General features: G+C 46.5%; 1 protein-coding gene across 1 annotated transcript in view; it reads left to right on the top strand.

The window, feature by feature from the left end:
* The window catches only part of PTK7 (protein tyrosine kinase 7 (inactive)), a 373,613-nt gene extending 362,434 nt beyond the window's left edge, over positions 1-11,179 (top strand). Inside the window, 1 exon segment of the mRNA XM_033937683.1 lies at positions 8,637-11,179. Coding sequence (XP_033793574.1) covers positions 8,637-8,797 — 161 coding nt within the window. The 3' untranslated portion in view covers positions 8,798-11,179.
* The last annotated feature ends 7,174 nt before the right edge of the window (positions 11,180-18,353 follow it).

Raw genomic sequence — 18,353 nt, 5'->3', positions numbered from 1 at the left:
ATATTAGCCAAGCGATCCTGAAGATTAGGATCCATGTCAATGGTACGAAGCCAAGCAAGGCGGTGCATTGCTACAGAACAAGCAGCCGCCCTGGCAGACAACTCAAAGGCATTGTAAGAAGACTGAAGTAGATGTAATCTGAGTTGTGATAGAGAAGCTATAATTTCTTGAAATTCAAAGTGCTTTTGAGTATCTAAATAACTGATAAATTTAGGCAAAAGAGCAATGAGGAACTCAAAATAAGTTATAAAATGAAAATTGTAATTAAGGACTTTAGAGGACATCATGGCATTTTGATAGATGTGACGTCCGGGTTTGTCCATAGTTTTCCCTTCCCTTCCAGGAGGAACAGTAGCATAAACCTTGGAAGGATGGGACTTCTTCAAGGATGACTCCACAAGTAGGGATTGGTGAGATAATTGTGAATTCTCAAATCCTTTGCAATGGAGAGTTTTATATCTGGAGTCCAATTTGCCTGGAATAGCTGGAATTGCATAAGGAGTCTCTAGGCATCTGGTAAAAGTCTGAGACAAAGGCTTGTGAAGAGGAAGCTTAAGTGACTCTGCCGGAGGTTGAGGAAGTTGCATGACTTTGAGATACTCCTTAGAGTATTTGGAACTAGCATACAATTGAAGGTCCAAGTCTATAGCCATCTGACGAAGAAAAGAGGAGAAAGATAGCTGATCCGCCAATGCCTTGCCTCGAGAAGGACTCGAGCTCGTCAAGGCAGCCTGGGTCGAAGATGAAGCATCGGCCGGAAAAAAGGCATCAAAAGAATAGGGAGACTTGGACGAAGCAATCGAAGCCGCTGAGTCCTCAAGGTTTGGAAGTGGAGACCTCGATCGAGGAGTAGGTGGTCTAGTAGAACTGGAAGGTGTAGATCGAGGCTTAGTTGAAGAAGGGCGCTCTTTGAAAGAAGAGCTATGCCTGGAAGAATGCCTCAATGAAGGCCTCGAACTTCGGTGAGAACGGTGCTTGGAAGCAGATCTTGAAGTTCGAGGAGACTTTGCCCCGGAAATGGAAGCAGTCGATGGCACCAAGGAGTCGAAGCTCCAGAGGCTTGATGAAGAAACCTTGATGCACCCCTCTAAGACTGCTCCTTGTATGGAGTATGAAGATTCCTGTTGAGGCACTTGCTCCTTGCTTTACGTGCATAGATGCCAGACCAGACACTCGCAGAGACTCTGCTCCCGGCATAGAGTGTGTAGTCTCAGTCTGAGGCATAGGAAGAGGCTCGACCTTGGGGGAGTCTGCAGAATACTCAGGCTGGATTAGAGTAACAAGCTTTGGTCCCATATTAGTGAGGAATTGAATGAATTGCTGCTCTAACATGGTCTGGAAAGAAGCCGGCAAGGATGGATCCACGTCTGAAACCGGACCACCTGCTTTGGCTGGAGGTTCCACAGAGGCAGTGGAAATGTGCTTCGACTTGGAAGTCTTAGGCACCTTAAGCACCACCGCTGGAACTTTCTGCTGAGCTATCTGACCTGAGGATACAGGGGAAGATACAACAGATGTCATCGAGGAAAGAGCCGCTGCAAACGAAGAAGATCTGATGAGACTCGAGGTCGAAGCAGTGGACACAGGAGGAACCTTGGTCGAAGGTGAGACCAAGGTCGGCTTCGGAGTCGAGGAAGTGGTCAAATCCATCCCGAAGAGCTTCTCCACTGAAAGCAGATGACGTTTAAGGGCTCGAGGTTGAAGAATAGCACAGCGCTCGCATGAGTTCGGGTGATGGTCTGGCCCAAGGTACTTGAGGCACTTACTGTGTGTGTCCGTAAGATAAATTGCATGCTGACACTGGCTACACTTCTTGAAGCCTGTTGTTGGCCAGGACATAGGAGAAAAACAGCTGCTGCAAGGTCGAAACCACTGGGCTGCGGCCAAGCGGCCTGCCCCGGTAGCCGAATGGAAGAAATAATTTTTTAACGAGAAATAAACTAAATATAGCGATTCGTGAAGAAAAATAACACAAACCGCAGTGAGAGAAGGCACAAAGTAAGTAAGTTGAACGCAGAGAGTCAAAGAGGGACTTCTCGGCACCGCGGAGAACTGAGGAGATGCGCCCTGTGCTGGGTGGGAAGGCACTCGCGCATGCTTAGTGCGGCTGACTCAAAACTTCTAGTTAAGCAAGTCTGCTTGCAAGGCTTCCGCATCGGGGCTCCGTCAATGACGTCACCCATATGTGAGAATAGGCTGCCTGCTTGTCCTGGGATAAGGAGTGGAAATGCGGTGGGCAAAACTGAAAGGAACGATTGTAAGGGTGACCTTTTTGTGAGGCAAGTAAGTAAAAGTAAGAGGAAAAGAAGGCCGCTTTGGTTCTCAAAAGTAGTAGCTGAGAAGGTAAGGAATAAGGTTAGCTTTCATAAACTACAAAAGATCGCAGAAAGAGGAAGACAGGCAAAAATATCTGGAAAAGTTAAGAGGCTGATCTTGTAGTCAGGAAAGCAAAGAAGCAAATGGGAGAAAAAATAGCTGACACAGTAAAAAGGAGAGACATTTTTTAGATATATTAGTGATAGGAAGAAGTTCAAAAGTGGCATTGTGAGATTCAAAGGTGAAGGGGAGGAATATGTAGAAGCTGATAGAGAAACGGCCAAATTACTTAACAGATATTTCTGTTCTGTTTTCACGGCTGAAGCGCCGGGAGTGGGACCGCAAAAGACAAACGTGAATAGGGATGGAGGAGTAATAGACCCTGATCAATTTTCAGAGGGTTATGTTCGTGAGGAGCTAGCTAAAATAAAGGTAGACAAAGCAATGGGGCCAGATGGTGTACATCCTAGGGTGCTGAAGGAACTTAGGGAAGTTCTGGTGGCTCTGCTGACTGACCTTTTCAACGAGTCTCTAGAGTCAGGAGTGGTACCGGAGGACTAGTGAAGGGCGGATGTAGTCCCTCTCCACAGAAGTGGAAGTAAGGAAGAAGTAGGGAATTACAGGCCGGTAAGTCTGACTTCTGTGGTAAGAAAATTAATGGAAACATTTTTAAAACAAGAGAATGGTCAAGTTTCTGGAATCCTGTGGATTATATAACCGGAATCAACATGGATTCACTAGAGGTAGATCTTGTCAGACAATTCTGATCAATTTCTTTGACTGGGTGACCAGAAAATTGGATAGAGGATAATGCACTAGATGTGGTGTATTTAGATTTTAGCAAAGCCTTTGACAATGTTCCACACAGATGTCTAATAAATAAACTGAGTGTCCTCGGGATGGGTCCCAAAGTGACGGGCTGGGTCAAGAACTGGTTGAGTGGAAGGCGAGGGAGGATAGTGATCAATGGAGATCGCTATGAGGAAAGGGATTTTACCAGTGGTGTGCCTCAAGGTTCTGTTCTTGGGCCTGTTCTTCAGCAACAATATTGCTGAAGGGTTGTCGGGTAAGATTTGCCTCTTTGCGGATGATATCAAAGTCTGCAACAGAGTAGACACTCCGAATGGTGTGAGTAACATGGTGACTGACCTGGCGAAGCTTGAAGAATGGTCTGAAATTTGGCAGCTAAAATTTAATGCTAAGAAATGCAAGGTCATGCATTTGGGCTGCAAAAACCCGAGGGAATAGTACAGTTTAGGGGTGAAGAACTTATGTGCACAATAGAAGAGCAGGACTTTGGTGTGATTTATGTAATGATCTTAATGTGGCCAAACAGATTGAAAAGGTGATGCGAAAGCTAGAAGGATGCTAGAGTGCATAGGGAGAGGTATGGCCAGTAGGAAAAAAGAGGTATTGATGCCCCTGTATAAGACTTTGGTGAGACCTCATTTAGAATATTGTGTACAATTCTGGAGGCTGCACCTTCAAAAAGATATAAAAAGGATGGAGTCGGTCCAGAGGAAGGCTACTAAAATGGTGTGTGTTCTTCATGATAAAGTGTATGGGGACAGACGTTCTGAATCTGTATATGTTGGAGGAAAGGCGGGAGAGGGGAGATATAATAGAGACATTTAAATACCTGTGTAATATAAATGTACATGAATCGAGCCTATTTCATTTGAAAGGAAACTGCAGTGCGAGGGCATAGGATGAAGTTAAGAGGTGATATGCTCTGGCATAATCTGAAGAAATACTTTTTTACAAAAAGGGTGGTAGATGCGTGGAACAGTTTCCCGGAAGAGGAGGTGGAAAGAGAGACTGTGTCTGAATTCAAGAGGGCCTGGGATAGGCACGTGGGATCTCTTGGAGAAAGAAAGAGATAATGGTTACTGCGGATGGGCAGACTAGATGGGCCATTTGGCCTTTATCTGCCATCATGTTTCTGTGTTTGCGAGCTTGGATTGATCATCTAATGCAGGGGTGTCAAACTCAATCACATAAGGGCCTGAAATCTAAAACATGGGCTAAGTTGTGGGCCCAATTTTTTAATTAAGATACTTAGGAGTCCTTTTATTAAGGTACGCTAACCGATTTTTGGCACGCGCTAAATGTGCACCTTAATAAAAGGACCCCTTAGTCTTAGTAGAAGTACAGTGGTGCCTCACACAACGAACTTAATTCGTTCCAGGAGCAAGTTTGTTATGCGAAAAGTTCGTTATGTGAAACGCGTTTTCCCATAACAATACATGTTTAAAAAAATAATTCGTTCTGCAGCATAAAATATGCTAAGATGACATAAAAAAAGATAAATTTGTCAAAATGGTGAAAATGGTGGTCTTGCTGAGGCCAAACTCTTTGACGAGGTCACACTGTTTTACCCCACATTCACTCCTTCTAATTATTTCCCGTTTCATTTCAACAGAAATCACCTTCCTGCTTCATGATATATAAAAAATATTGAGTTTATCTTAAAAGGACGACTGTATACAGTGAGAGAGGGCAGTTAAGTGCAGTGCCTGCGCGGAAGGATGCAATACATCGGCAGCTCGGGCGACTTCGTTGTGTGAAACGAAGTTCGTTGTGTGAATCAAGACATGAAGTTCGTTGTGTGCAGCGTTCGCTGTGCGAGGCGTTCGTTGTGTGAGGCACCACTGTATAGGGTTACAACCTCTCCAACCCCACACCGGCTCTGTGATGTAAACAAAATAAATAAAAAAGACTTTTCCTCTCTCTTTTAGGTCCTAGTTGTCTAACACCAGCTCTGGCAGGATACACATTTCATATCTGATATACACTTCTCCTTCCCTATTCGCGGGGGTTAGGGGCAGAGCCGGCCCACAAATAAGAGAAAATCGGGAATAACATTTGGCCGGCTCTGACCCACCCCCGGACCCTACCTTGTGGTCTAGCAGTGACACGGGGCAGAAGCGATCTTCCTCCACTCCTGCCCCGTACAGAGCCGTGCTGCTGAGTTCCCGTGGTCTCATGAGACTACAACAGGAACTCCCTTGTTGATTAAGCGATCAATCAAGAAAAATAATAAACTTGAAACTTGTCTTCTGATAACTAGCTTGCCATGGTCTCCTTCTTTCTTCTTCCCTTTCATTTCCCTTTCCTCTCCCAGAGGTCTGGCATCTTTACTTTTGGCTTGAGATTTGACCCTCTTTTCCTTCCCTCCCTCCATCCCAGACCCCTCAATACAATTCCACTGGTTTCTTAGCAGACTGTTAGTAGGTGGTTTGCCATTGTCTTTCTTGGCCATCTTTATCCACCTACCCCCAGCTAAGGTCAGATAATCATTTACCAACTGAAAGTGGATGAATGGCTGAGTTGGCCAAATACCAGCTATCTGACAGAAATCCCAGTGTGGTATTTAACCTATGCTAGGTGCAGTAGGCAAGTGACCTACTGATTGCACCATGAGGCTTCACGAGCAGCTTGAAATCTGCCTCTTCTTAAAGAAGATTTAGTGGATCCAGCATAGGTTCTTTTGCTTTATTCCGGAAAGTTCTGAAACTTTTTTGTTTGCTAAACATTTTGGAAATTAACTATTTCAGTCTACTTTTTCTTATCACATTTATGTATTATGTTTTACATTATTGTAAACCGAGTCGAGCTCCTCTTGGTCGATGACTCGGTCTATAAAACGAAGTTTTAGTTTAGTGCTACAGACACTATGAGAAAAGTGAGGGCAGAATCCAATATTCCCAGCAAAGGCTCTAGAGTTGGCTTCTGCAGCATGTTCCCTCTGCCGCGGTCCTGCCCCTCCTCTGATGTATGGGACCGCGGCAGATTGAACGTGTTGCTGAGGCAACAGCAGCCTGCAAGGATCGCTACAGCTGACCAATGATCCTCTGCAGGCTGCTGATGTGGCTCTTGTACCAGTGGGCCAGCTTAAGTAGAAAGTTGAAATTGTCTGGCGGGCCAAATTTTACTACATCGCAGGCCAAATTTTTGACATGTCTGAACTATTGTATGGACTCCTGTGTATATTAACAGAAACAAGATTATCTAGGTAGGAACCTAATCTTTCATTCTTTGATGTTGATATGGCATATTGTTCAAGAAATAAATCTAATTTACTTGACACAGTTTCCTGTTTCTTAGTAGGTATATGAGTGTGGTATGCGTTTGCACTCAACAAAGTTTCAAGTTTGGCTTTATTCAATAGACTGCCTTGCAGACAATCCATCAAAGCTGTTCTGCAATAAAAATAAAATTCTGAGTACATACTGCAGTGTTAGAGAGAGAAATAGGAGGAGAAAACACATCAGTGTTAAGCATTGAAAATCACAACCATGGGAAAAGGTTCTACTTTCTATTTTTAAGACCCAGCAGTTTCCTCATGCTTCTTTTGGGCCTCGATTTCAATGAGAACCAGTGTTGGGATCTGGCCCCAAAAGCCTTAATATGCAGTCATCTATGAATTTTTCCTCTTTTTTTACCCATTCCCACTTGTGTATCTTGCCTGATCACTGATCCTAGGCCATACGCCAAAACATCTTCCAGAACCCTGCAATCACGGACCCTACATCCAGCCACCAAGGCCTAGATGCATTAAAGCCAGGAATTGTTGCTAAACCTGTTTTGACAGCTTTAGCGACGATTGAATTTGCTGATCCAGTGCAGAAAATGACTCACCACGTGGTTTTCTGCATGATTCGCTCATTTCCTGTTCTGACCAGTCAAATAAGTTTATTAATATTAAAATGCTATGTAAACTAGTCGAGCGATTGATGCTTTAACATAGTCGATGCACTATTTATTATCATTTACAGTGTTCCCCCGGTCGTTTGCGGTCCCGGTCATTCGGGGTATTTACCTACCGCGAACCACTGACAAGGAGAAGGCAGCGGGAGAGGCAGGAGAGAGCAGCCGGAGCACCGGCTAGTGCATGAAATCACTCGCTGTATGCTCCGACCGCCTCTTCCTGCACTAAGTCAGGCCTTATCCAATCAGGAGCTGCTTTGACACGCATAGTCTGTTATTGAGAAAGACGGGGGAAGCCACTGCTTGCCCTGTATCGGTAGCATGGAATATTGCTACTCCTTGGGTTTTGGCCAGGTACTAGTGACCTGGATTGGCCACCGTGAGAACGGGCTGCTGGGCTTGAAGGACCATTGGTCTGACCCAGTAAGCTATTATGTTCTTTTAGCGATATAAAAAAAGTGACTGGCTAAGACCCAGTTGCTTATCTGTTTAGCCCCTTTTTTTATGAACACAGATGTTGTTCAGGTTACACTTGCACAATATCTGCCCCATTAGAAAAAAATGAAAAAAACACTCCTTCTCCCCTGCTAACAGCCCTCCCCAACAAACCGACACTGTGAACTGGACCCCCCCCCCCCCGCAGCAGCCCAAATGGCAGGAGGAATGCCCACTACCCCCTGCTATGGTGTCTCCCCCCCCCCCCCCCCCGGGAAAAGAAAATTGGCAGGAGGGAAGCCCACGCCCTCCTGCCAACGGAGGCCCCCCAAACCATCTCCTCCCATCCTCCACCCCTCCAAAAAAGTAGGAGGGATGCCCACTCCCTCCTGCCACCGGATGCTCCTCTAACACCCCTTCCCTCAGGTACCTTTTTCTGTTGGAAGGAGGATGGAAAGCACTGTCCCTCCTCAAGGCCTGCCGATCCTAAAAGGCAGGCCTTCCCTCCTTGGTGCATCATGTGATGTATGGGGAGGGGCCCAAGGCTCTGATTGGCTCAGACGCTTAAGGTCCCTCCCAAGAGAGCAAGTGGGCTTCCCTCTTGCAATTTTCTTTTGCAAGGGGGGGGGGTTGGGAGACGCCATAGCAGGAGGGAGTGGGCATCCTTCCTGTCAATTTTCTTTTGCGGAGGGGGAGGGTCAGCATGGCAGGAGGACATGGGAGAGGTCAGTTCGCTGTGCCAGTGAATCAGGGAGGGATGTCATTGGTATTGGCATCTGCCCATAAAAAAAACCAAATAAAAAATGGTTTCCTGCCCCAAACACCTGAGTGACAGGAGGCTTTCCCCTGCTGGCTCTGTGCAGAGTTGCTTTCACAGCCATAAATCAAACAGGAGAGTCAGGGATTATGAGAAACCTCCGTGTGCATCAAAAGCTCTTTTTGGATGGGAGCAGACCCACACGGTCTTACCAGTCCTCTTAGTGCATCTAGGCCTAAGTGTCACCAGACACAATTAGTTGAACTCCCTTCCCCCATCTCCCCCTCCCAGCCATCACCAGCATCCCCAGTTCCAGTTGATTTAGGGAACAACTATGAACATGCCCCCTGAGTTAGCCTCTTGGGCTTCCTTTTTATGAAGAATGTTAACAGATCATTAATCTTTTATTTACTTTCAGGGTTTCAGAATGGGAAGATGAAGTTGCTGTCTCCAGAGAACTGCCCATCCAAACTCTACAAATTAATGCAGCGCTGCTGGGCTCCCAGCCCCAAAGACCGTCCATCTTTTAGTGAGATAGCCAACACACTTGGAGATACCCCATCTGACAGCAAAATCTGAGCAGCAGCTGAAGAGAAAAGCTGTCTTGTCTCGGAAAATCAGATGAAAGACTTAAAACTCGACAGTTTTCTGAAACATATTTCTGCAGGATTCTTGCCTGCCATGGCCTTTCCTATTCAGAGGACAACAATGAACTTGCATTTGTGTGTTTCTGGCAGCAATCTACAGGCCTATCTTTTTATATTGGAAAACAGGGAGAGCTTTGCTGCCGTCTTCTGAAACCAGGTTTCACGCCTCAGTCATTCTAGGTCAAACCAAGGAGAGGCTTACTTACTGATACTGGCGTTATGCTCTCCCATTATTGTACATGAGAGGAAATCGGAGACCAACATCCCGGTTTTCTGTCTTCCTTGCTGTTTCCACCTCTGTCCTTCAGGTAGTATATACATATGATACTGCAGGGAGTATGTACCCCTAAGCCTGACTCTTGCACCCATCTCATCCTTTGTACTCCCATTATCTAGGCTTTTGCCCTGCTATGTTAACACCTTACCAGTCCTACAGGGTATTTGTATCATTTAATCTAGCTGTGGTTTTCCTTATACATGTCCTGTTTCATTGGGGGGAGGGGCTTCCTTTAATTCCAAACTACACTTTGTTTTTTTTTTTTTTATTCTTTATTCATTTTTAATCTTACAAGTGTACAAATAATAAAACATTTAAAATTAAATACATCACTTGAATTTCTTTCTAGTATAACATCAAATAAATAAATTTATTCCCTTCCCACCCATCCTACATTTTAAAAAATCTGTTAAACTTATTGATTCAGGCTAGAGGAAGACTCGATGAATGTCATTGTCTGAATCACAGTATGCCAATAGCCCTGAAAGCTACAAATTAAACTAAATGGGAATGTTCTCCAGGCTGCCACAAGAGCTTTCTAGTAAACAAGTGAGTTTAATTTTTATATAACAGGGGTGGGCAACCTCAATCCTTGAGGGCTACAACCCAGTGTATCCATGCGATCTGTTTGCATATAATGGAGGCAGGGCATGCAGATCTTGTGCATATTTATTGGGGAAATCCTGCCAACCCAACTAGGTTGCCCACCTGTGGTTTGTCTGGGCATATTAGAGAAATGTTCTGCTCTCTACTCTCAGAACTTACCAAACTGTTCCTCCCTCCAAAACTTACCTTCTGTGACTCTCTACTCTCAAAAACTACCTCTTGCATGCTACTCCTATGCCCAAAATCTACCTCTGCAAACTATCCCAGCTACTCAGCATATACATGCAGGGATTGCAAATAATTGTCAGGAAGTTAGGATTGGCAACCATCTGGCTTTTTGCAAAATTCTAAACATTTTTACATTTGTTTGCAGAAACTAGGATAGCTATTGTTGGCACATTTTTCAGATATCTGAAAACAAGACACATGCACAGGGGTTGGGAATCATTTCATGAGTCATGCTTTACCTGCTTTTTTTACTTGTTTAAGGCAATAAACCCTTGACTGCTTTTTCCTGCCTTGCTATGCTTGCTGCTTTTATCTTTCCTTCTGCTGGTGACTAGTTTTTTTTTCCATGGACTTAGCAGGAAAACTTCCCTGTATGCAGGATTATGTTTTATGTATACTGATTTCTTATGTGTTACACCCTCACCTCCTCCCTCTCTGGAGGGCTTCTCATATTGGCCAGTAACCAGTGTCAATTCTGCTGTCTCCTGAGTGTCTGGTTAGAGAATGATGCGGGGACAAATTTTTCCCATCTCATCCCTGCAAGTTCTGTCCTCATCTCAAATGTTTGAGGCTTGTATGGTTAAGGCAGAGCTGACGGGGACATTGAGTTCCTGTGGGGATGGGGACAAAAATTGGTCCCTGTGTCATGCTGTCTGGTTCCAGCTTCCTTGAGAGTGTGAGTGTCAGATCTCTGTGCCTCTCCTGCATGTTTTAGTACATTTGCTCTTTTCTTGGAGTTTTCCACCATCACCTGTTGTTAGGAGGCCATTGCGGCATTGTCAGTTTGCGTGCTCTCTGGAACATGCTCATTGTTGCATGTACATATTTTAGAAAGAAAATCATGTATTACTCATTCCATACTACATATTTATTAATACGGTTCTATGTATTTCTCTTACTCACTTTATGTACAGGAGTCAAAGCTAGGGCTTCAGCCCCTCCCAGCTCCAGTGCCTGCTCTATAAAGGAGTCTGTTAGCTTTTCAAAATGTAATGCCTTATTTTCTATCATTATTTTGGGATAAATAAACATTTGTATGTTTTTGTTCAAGTTAGAAAATTTTAATCTGCACATTTGTAGTGTTTTAATTATGGGGTTGCAGATTAGAATCCTGTTCCTGCTGTACATATTTATGATTGTCCAGGAGGAGCTTATTGTCTTTTTTTACCTGCTGCTCTCAAATAAAACACATTTTGTAATTACTCTGGTATTTTTCTTCTTCCAAAGTTTTATTCTCTTAACTGCTTTTGTGTATGTGTTTGGGGAGCAAACAAAAAAGTGATGTCTAGTGATTGAAGCCTAAACCTTATTACCTCAGTGTGTTACCAAGCTTATAAGAACATAAGAACATAAGCGTTGCCTCTGCCGGGTCAGACCAGGGGTCCATCGTGCCCGGCAGTCCGCTCCCGCGGCGGCCCCCCAGGTCCATGACCTGAAAGTGTTCCCTACCTAACTTAAAATACCCATACCCTGTTCACTCAATGTCCTGTAAGGTAAATCTCTATTTGTACCCTGTTATCCCTTTCGCTTCCAGGAAGTCATCCAGTCCCTTTTTGAACCCCAGAATTGTACTCTGTCCTATCACCTCTCCGGGAAGCGCGTTCCAGGTGTCCACCACCCTCTGAGTGAAGAAGAACTTCCTTGCATTCGTTATGAATCTGTCTCCTCTCAGTTTTTCCGAATGACCTCTTGTTTTAGTTGTCCCTGCTAGTCTAAAGAATCTGTCCCTCTCCACCTTCTCTATGCCTTTCATGATTTTATAAGTTTCTATCATGTCCCCTCTCAGTCTCCGCTTCTCCAGGGTAAAGAGCCCCAGCCTGTCCAACCGTTCGGCATATGAAAGGTTCTCCATACCCTTTATCATCCTCGTTGCCCTCCTCTGGACCCTCTCGAGTATTGCCATGTCCTTCTTGAGGTATGGTGACCAGTATTGGACGCAGTATTCCAGATGTGGGCGCACCATTGCTCGATACAGTGGCAGGATAACTTCTTTTGTTCTGGTAGTGATACCTTTTTTGATAATGCCCAGCATTCTGTTCGCTTTTTTTGAGGCCGCTGCACATTGCGCCGCCTGCTTCATTGTGTTATCCACCAATACCCCCAGATCTTTTTCTTGGCTTCCTTCCCCGAGTACCCTCCCTCCCATCGTATAGCTGTACATGTAGTTCCCCTTCCCTATGTGCAAGACCTTACATTTCTCCACATTGAAGCTCATCTGCCATTTTTTTGCCCACTCACTCAGTTTGTTCAGGTCGCTCTGCAGTTCTTTGCATTCTTCAACAGTTCCGGCCCTGCTGGAGAGTTTTGTGTCATCCGCGAATTTGATAACTTCGCACTTTGTCCCCGTTTCTAGATCATTAATAAATATATTGAACAGCAACGGTCCCAGCACTGACCCCTGCGGAACACCACTTGTGACCCCTATCCAGTCAGAGTAGTGCCCCTTTACTCCTACCCTCTGTTTCCTGTCCGCCAGCCAATTTTTGATCCATCTGTACACGTTTCCTTCCACCCCGTGACTCCACAGCTTCTTCAGTAAGCGTTCATGGGGCACCTTGTCAAAGGCTTTTTGGAAATCCAGATATATAATGTCTACTGGGTCACCTTGGTCCAATTGCTTACTTATCCCCTCAAAGAAATGCAGTAGATTTGTCTGGCATGATCGGCCTTTACAGAAACCATGCTGACTCGATCTCATCAGATTATTTTTTTCTATATGCTCGTTGATACCTTCCCTGATCATTGATTCGACCATCTTCCCCGGAACAGAGGTTAAACTCACCGGTCTGTAGTTTCCCGGGTCGCCTCTCGATCCTTTTTTGAAGATCGGTGTAACATTCGCTATCCTCCAGTCCTCCGGGATTACCCCTGTTCTCAAGGACAGGTTGCAAATATGCTGCAGTAATTCTGCTGTTTCGTCTCTAAGCTCTTTTAGTATTCTCGGGTGGATCCCGTCTGGGCCCGGAGCTTTGTCCGTTCTTAATCTATCTATCTGCCTGAGAACGTCTTCGAGGCTTACCTCCACGCATGATAGTTTCCCCTCCTGATCTCCCCTGAAGATTTTTTCCGGTTCTGGCACACTGGATGTGTCCTCTATTGTAAAGACCGACGAGAAGAACTTGTTTAGCCTACCAGCCACCTCTTTTTCCTCTTTCACCACTCCCTTCCGGTCACCCTCGTCCAGGGGCCCCACCTCCTCCCTCGCTGGCTGTTTCCCTTTCACATATCGGAAAAATGGTTTGAAATTTTTTGCTTCCTTGGCTAGTCTCTCCTCATACTCTTTCTTGGCTTTCCTGACTACTCGGTGACATTCTTTTTGTTGCTTCCTGTGCTCTCTCCAGTTTCCTTCAGTTTTGTCCTTTTTCCACTTCCGAAATGATTTTTTCTTGTCTCCTATCACTTTCTTTACTTCACTGGTTATCCATGCAGGGTCCTTTGTCTGATTTTTCTTGGAACCTTTCCTAAATCTTGGTATATATAGGTTTTGTGCCTTGTTTACTGTGTCCTTGAATAGGGACCAGGCTTGCTCCACAGTCCGCGTTTCCTTGGAGCTGTTTCTGAGCTTTTTTCTCACCATTTGTCTCATGGCATCATAGTTCCCTTTCTTGAAGTTGTTGCCTTGGTTCTCTTTCCCATAGGTAGTCCTACTTGCACTTTGAACTGAATCATGTTGTGGTCACTGGTTCCTAGTGGTCCTATGATCTCCACATCCTTCGCGGGGCCTTTCAGCCCATTGAGGATCAGATCCAGAGTCGCTGATCCTCTCGTTGGTGCCTCGACTAGTTGTTCCATGAAGCAGTCCTGTACTGCTTCCAGGAACTCCGTTTCCCTTGCACATTTTGAGTTTCCGAGACACCAGTCTATCCCAGGATAGTTGAAATCTCCCATAACTATGGTGTTTGGGTTCTTGCATTCCCTTCTCAGCTCGGCTACCATTTCTGTATCTTCAGCTTCAGTTTGCCCAGGTGGACGGTAGAACAGTCCCATCTTTATCTCGGCTCCGTTGCTTCCTGGTACTTTGATCCACAATGCCTCCAGTTGGGCATTTGTCTCTGCTGTGTCCACAGTGGTTGAGTGAATTGTATCCCTTATGTATAGTGCTATTCCTCCCCCCTTCTGGTAAGTCCTGTCTTTTCGATAGAGTTTGTATCCTGGCAGTACTATGTCCCATTTGTTTTCCTCGTTCCACCATGTTTCCGTGATCCCTATGATGTCTAGTTTCTCATTATTGGCCATGACCTCTAGTTCCCCCATTTTGTTCTTTAGGCTCCTTGCATTTGTATACATGCAGTTCAAGTCCTGGCATTTTCTCTTCCTTTCTATTTCATCTTGCATTTCATTCTTCATTTTGTCCCCTTCCTGGCCTGCCAACTCCTGAGTATTGTCTCTTTTGGCCTTTCTTTGTGGTAGATTCCTATTGCCTTCCCCTTGTGGCATGTTCCTATTGTCCTCCTCTTGTTCTCTCTCAACATCCAATCCCGTTTTGACTTCCCCTTCCAGTATGTTCATCCTGGCCCCCTCTCGCTTCATCTGACTCCCTTGTTTGTTCATAGTCTGTTGCTTGCCACTTGTGTCATCCCCAAAATCTTTCCCCTCAGTACCCTCATTGGGTACTGTTTCCCGAACCGTCGATACCAGGTCGACTGTCGGCTTTCCCCCTCTTCTTAGTTTAAAGCTTGCTCTATCGCACTTCTGACGTTATTTGCTAGTTGTCTGGTTCCCGCCTTGCTCAGGTGTAGACCATCCTTCTTGAAAAGCTTGTTCTTTCCCCAGAACGTTGTCCAGTTCCTCACGAAGAGAAATCCCTCTTCCTCACACCATTTTCTCATCCATGCGTTAATTGATTGTAGCTCCGTCTGCCTCTTCGTTTCTGCCCTCGGTACTGGCAGGATCTCTGAGAAGGCTATCCTCTGGGTCCTCATCTTCAGTTTCCTTCCTAAGATTTTGAATTGTTCAGTCAGTGCATTCTTGCTGTAGTCCCTCCTGGTGACATCGTTCGTCCCGACGTGGACTATCACTGCTGTCTCTTCCGTCTCTGCTCCTTCCAAGATTCTCTCAATCTTGTCAACGATGTCCTTTGTTCTCGCTCCTGGGAGACAGGTCACTAGCCGATCCTCTCTCCCTCCTGCTATGTGACTGTCAACGTGCCTCAGGATTGAGTCTCCCACCAGGATTGCAGATTTCCCTTCTTTCAGCCTCCGTGTCGGCCGCAGGTCTGTGTCCTTGGTGTTCTTTGTTTCTTCCAGCAAGGTTCCTCCGCGGGTATCCTCTACCCTGGTGTCAGATGTTCCTTGTCCTCTGCTCTGTGTGTCTTCCTCATTTCCGTGCTCCTGTTCTTCCACTCTCCTGTAGGCATCATCAATGAACCTCTCGAGCTCCCTGACTTGTTCCTCGTTGCACTCATCTTGCATGGGGTCTTCGGCTTTCTGGAAGGGGGCTTCGGAGATGTAGAGTCCCTCCAGCTCCTGGATCCTGAGCTTCAGTCGACTGACTTCGCTCTTCAAGCTTACCAGTTCCTGGCATCGTCCACACACATATGACTGCTGCCCGGAGGGGAGGTAGTCATACATGTGGCAGTCCGTGCAGTACACTGGGAAGCTCATCCTTCGGGTTCCTTCCGCTTCCATATTTGTCCGCTCTCTAGGAGTCCTGTTGCTCTTTGCTAGTGTTTTCACTCCTGTGCCTGGCTCTTCCTTACCTTCTTCGTCTTTCGCTTCCTTTTACTTATGCGTTGTGCTATTTGCCCCTTGCTTACCCTCTGTGGCTGCCTTTTCCTTTAGCTCGTGTTCTCTCCTGAGTCCTCCTTTTCTTGTCCTGTTGAGCTTGTTACTGCTGTCTCTGTGTATGTGTGTGTGCTACCTTCTTAGCCTGCTTCTAACCTGTCTTTTGCCCTTGCTACCGTTCTTCAGTGCCTTCCTTGCCTGTCGTTCCTTTGATGTGTGGTCCTTCCTGGGCCTACTCCTTCCTTCTTTTCTGTGTTTGCTTCCCTTTTACTTGTGTGTGTGCGTGTATGTGTTACTTCCTTACCTTGCTTTCTTCCTTTCTTGGAGTCCTTGGATGTAGTGACCTGGCCTGCCCTTCTTGAGGCCCTTCGCAACGGCTGGGCGCCGTTGGCTCCCCTCCTCTTAAGGGGGAGTCCGGCCTCTGGCTCCGCTGGTGACGCGGTGCGGGTGGGCGGAGCTTACTCTCGCCTCTGCCCGCCCTCGCCGCCGCCTCTACCTTCTCTGTCTCCCGGCTCCTCTCTCCAACAAGCCTCCACGCGGCTTGTGCTGCTTTCGCGCCGCGGCTCCCCTCCTCTTAAGGGGGAGTCCGGCCTCTGGCTCCGCTGGTGACGCGGTGCGGGTGGGCGGAGCTTACTCTCGCCTCTGCCCGCCCTCGCCGCCGCCTCTACCTTCTCTGTCTCCCGGCTCCTCTCTCCAACAAGCCTCCACGCGGCTTGTGCTGCTTTCGCGCCGCGGCTCCCCTCCTCTTAAGGGGGAGTCCGGCCTCTGGCTCCGCTGGTGACGCGGTGCGGGTGGGCGGAGCTTACTCTCGCCTCTGCCCACCCTCGCCGCCGCCTCTACCTTCTCTGTCTCCCGGCTCCTCTCTCCAACAAGCCTCCACGCGGCTTGTGCTGCTTTCGCGCCGCGGCTCCCCTCCTCTTAAGGGGGAGTCCGGCCTCTGGCTCCGCTGGTGACGCGGTGCGGGTGGGCGGAGCTTACTCTCGCCTCTGCCCGCCCTCGCCGCCGCCTCTACCTTCTCTGTCTCCCGGCTCCTCTCTCCAACAAGCCTCCACGCGGCTTGTGCTGCTTTCGCGCCGCGGCTCCCCTCCTCTTCCGCCGCGGCTCCCCTCCTTATATACTGTATCTTCTCTATAAATATAGAGCTCAACACGGTTTACAAAAATTAAAAGGGGAGTTGGTGGTACGGGGAAGCGGAAATTTACATTTTTGAAAAAGCACAGTTACTTACTGTAACAGGTGTTAAACAGGAACAGCAGGCAGCTATTCTCACATATGGGTGATGTCACCGACGGAGCCCGGATGCAGACGCCTCACAAGCAGACTTGCTTGAAGAAACTCGAAGTTTCGAGTCGCCCGCACCGCACATGCGCGAGTGCCTTCCCGCCAAGCACAGGGCGCGTCTCCTCACTTCAGATAGCTAGCAGAGAAGCCAACCAGGGGAGGTGGGTGGGTAGTGAGAATAGCTGCCTGTTGTCCCTTGGATAACACCTGTTATCCCAGGACAAGCAGGCAGGTATTCTCACAAGTGGGTAACGTGATCCAACGGAGCCCCAATGTGCACGCCTCACAAGCAGTCTTGTTTGAAGAAACTCGAAGTTTCGAGTCGCCTTCCCGCCCAGCGTAGGGCACGTCTCCTGAGTTCTTACTGTTCTGCGGAGCCAAGAAGACCTTTGAGGTCTTTCAGTATAGGAGTAATTATAATTTTGCCTAGTTCCGATGGGAACTGACCTTCCCTGAGAGTGGTTTGCACCCATTGCATGAGACTAGCTTTGAATTTAGTAGATGCTGTAGCTAGTAGGTACGAAGGACAATTGTTCAAATCGCATGAAGATTTGCTGTATTTTTTGTAAAGCTGGTCCAGGTCTGACCATTGTATCGTTGGGAAGTTGGTCCAGTTTCTATCTGCTGAAATGGCTTCATCTTTTGTGGGTTTTATTAGTATCTCGTCTAGGTTGTTTAGTGAGTTGAATGTGGTTCTGATTGTGATGATTTTGTGTTTGAAGTGGTCCGCTAATTGGGGACCTGTTGGAGACTGGTTTCCTTGAGTGGCAAGGAAAGGTTTGGTATCAGTGAGATTTCTTACAAGGTTGAAGAGTTTTTTTGTGTCTGGTTTTTCATTGCCGATGAGTTTGGAGTAGTGGTCTTTTCGTTTTTCCTTCAGTTTGATTTTATATTGTTTGATTTGGGTTCTCCATGCTGTTTTAGTGTGGTCTAGTTTCTGTTTTTTCCATAACCTTTCTAGTTGTCTACATTGCCTTTTTAGGTGTAGGAGTTCGGCATCAAACCATTTGTCTGATGATCTACATATTTTATTTTTAATTTTTATTGGGGCTAGCTCATTCAAGGTAGATTCACTGAGAGTTCGCCAGAAGTTTATGAATTCTTTAGGGTTATTGGAGTCGATTGCTGGGTCTACTGTGTCCCAGAATGTAGTAGGTTCGATTTTCTGTCTGGTCTTGATGAGTGTTTTGTGTGGAGTGGGTTTGATTTTGTTTTGCGCCCAGTTGATAGTGAAGGTATATTTGTAGTGGTCTGACCAGAGGGTAGGATGCCAGGAGCCATTGGAGATGTGGATGTTTTGTGTGTGGATGTTATGAGATGTGTATGCAGCGATATCAAGTTGATGGCCCTTTTCGTGTGTGGGTTCGGGGTTG

Source organism: Geotrypetes seraphini, chromosome 3, assembly GCF_902459505.1.
Source record: "Geotrypetes seraphini chromosome 3, aGeoSer1.1, whole genome shotgun sequence".
NCBI lineage: Eukaryota > Metazoa > Chordata > Amphibia > Gymnophiona > Dermophiidae > Geotrypetes > Geotrypetes seraphini.
The sequence above is the reverse complement of the archived record's forward strand: the minus strand, read 5'-3'. Positions and strand labels throughout refer to the sequence as shown.